The sequence below is a fragment of the Eimeria tenella genome, genomic scaffold (assembly GCF_000499545.2).
Source record: "Eimeria tenella Houghton genomic scaffold, Eth_scaff2551, whole genome shotgun sequence".
Taxonomy (NCBI): domain Eukaryota; phylum Apicomplexa; class Conoidasida; order Eucoccidiorida; family Eimeriidae; genus Eimeria; species Eimeria tenella.
In genome coordinates this window covers 2,961-3,392 of record NW_013542419.1, presented here as the reverse complement: position 1 = coordinate 3,392, position 432 = coordinate 2,961, and the positions used below count along the sequence as shown (strand labels likewise).

General features: G+C 62.0%; 1 protein-coding gene across 1 annotated transcript in view; it reads left to right on the top strand.

Annotated features, from left to right (window-relative positions):
- Nucleotides 1–432, top strand: part of ETH_00039505 (transcription factor S-II central domain-containing protein, putative) — a gene marked incomplete at both ends in the record, with an annotated part of 2,019 nt that overhangs the window by 109 nt on the left and 1,478 nt on the right. Inside the window, one exon of the mRNA XM_013375139.1 lies at nucleotides 3–363. Coding sequence (XP_013230593.1) covers nucleotides 3–363 — 361 coding nt within the window. The remainder of the gene's footprint in view (nucleotides 1–2; nucleotides 364–432) is intronic.

Sequence of the window (432 nt, the reverse complement as noted above, 5' to 3'; positions counted from 1 at the left end):
GCCCCCGCCCCCCCCCCCGCAGCAGCAGCAGCAGCAGCAGCAGGGAAGATCGTGTGTCGGTGGGCGTGGGACCCGCTGGACCTGCAGGAGGAGTGCTGCCCAGACTTGCCTCTTGAGGTGTACAGCCAGTTCGAAGTGCTGCCAGCTCTGAACTTCTTTGATGTCAATCCAGTTGCTTCCATAAAAGGAAAAGTTCAGATGGACACTTTGCCGCAGTGGCTCGCCCGCACGGCCTTCCCCTTCCCCCCCAGCAGCAGCAGCAGCAGCAGCAGCAGCAGCAGCAGCGGGGACCTCGAGGAAGAAGCAAGCCACGAAGACAGAGGCGCGCAGGGCTCTGCCCTTTTTTACCGCCACGCCTTCGACGTGGACTGCGGCTTCGAGCCCCAGATTCCCGCGGACTCTTTTCGCTTCAAGAGAATCAAGCAGCAGCAG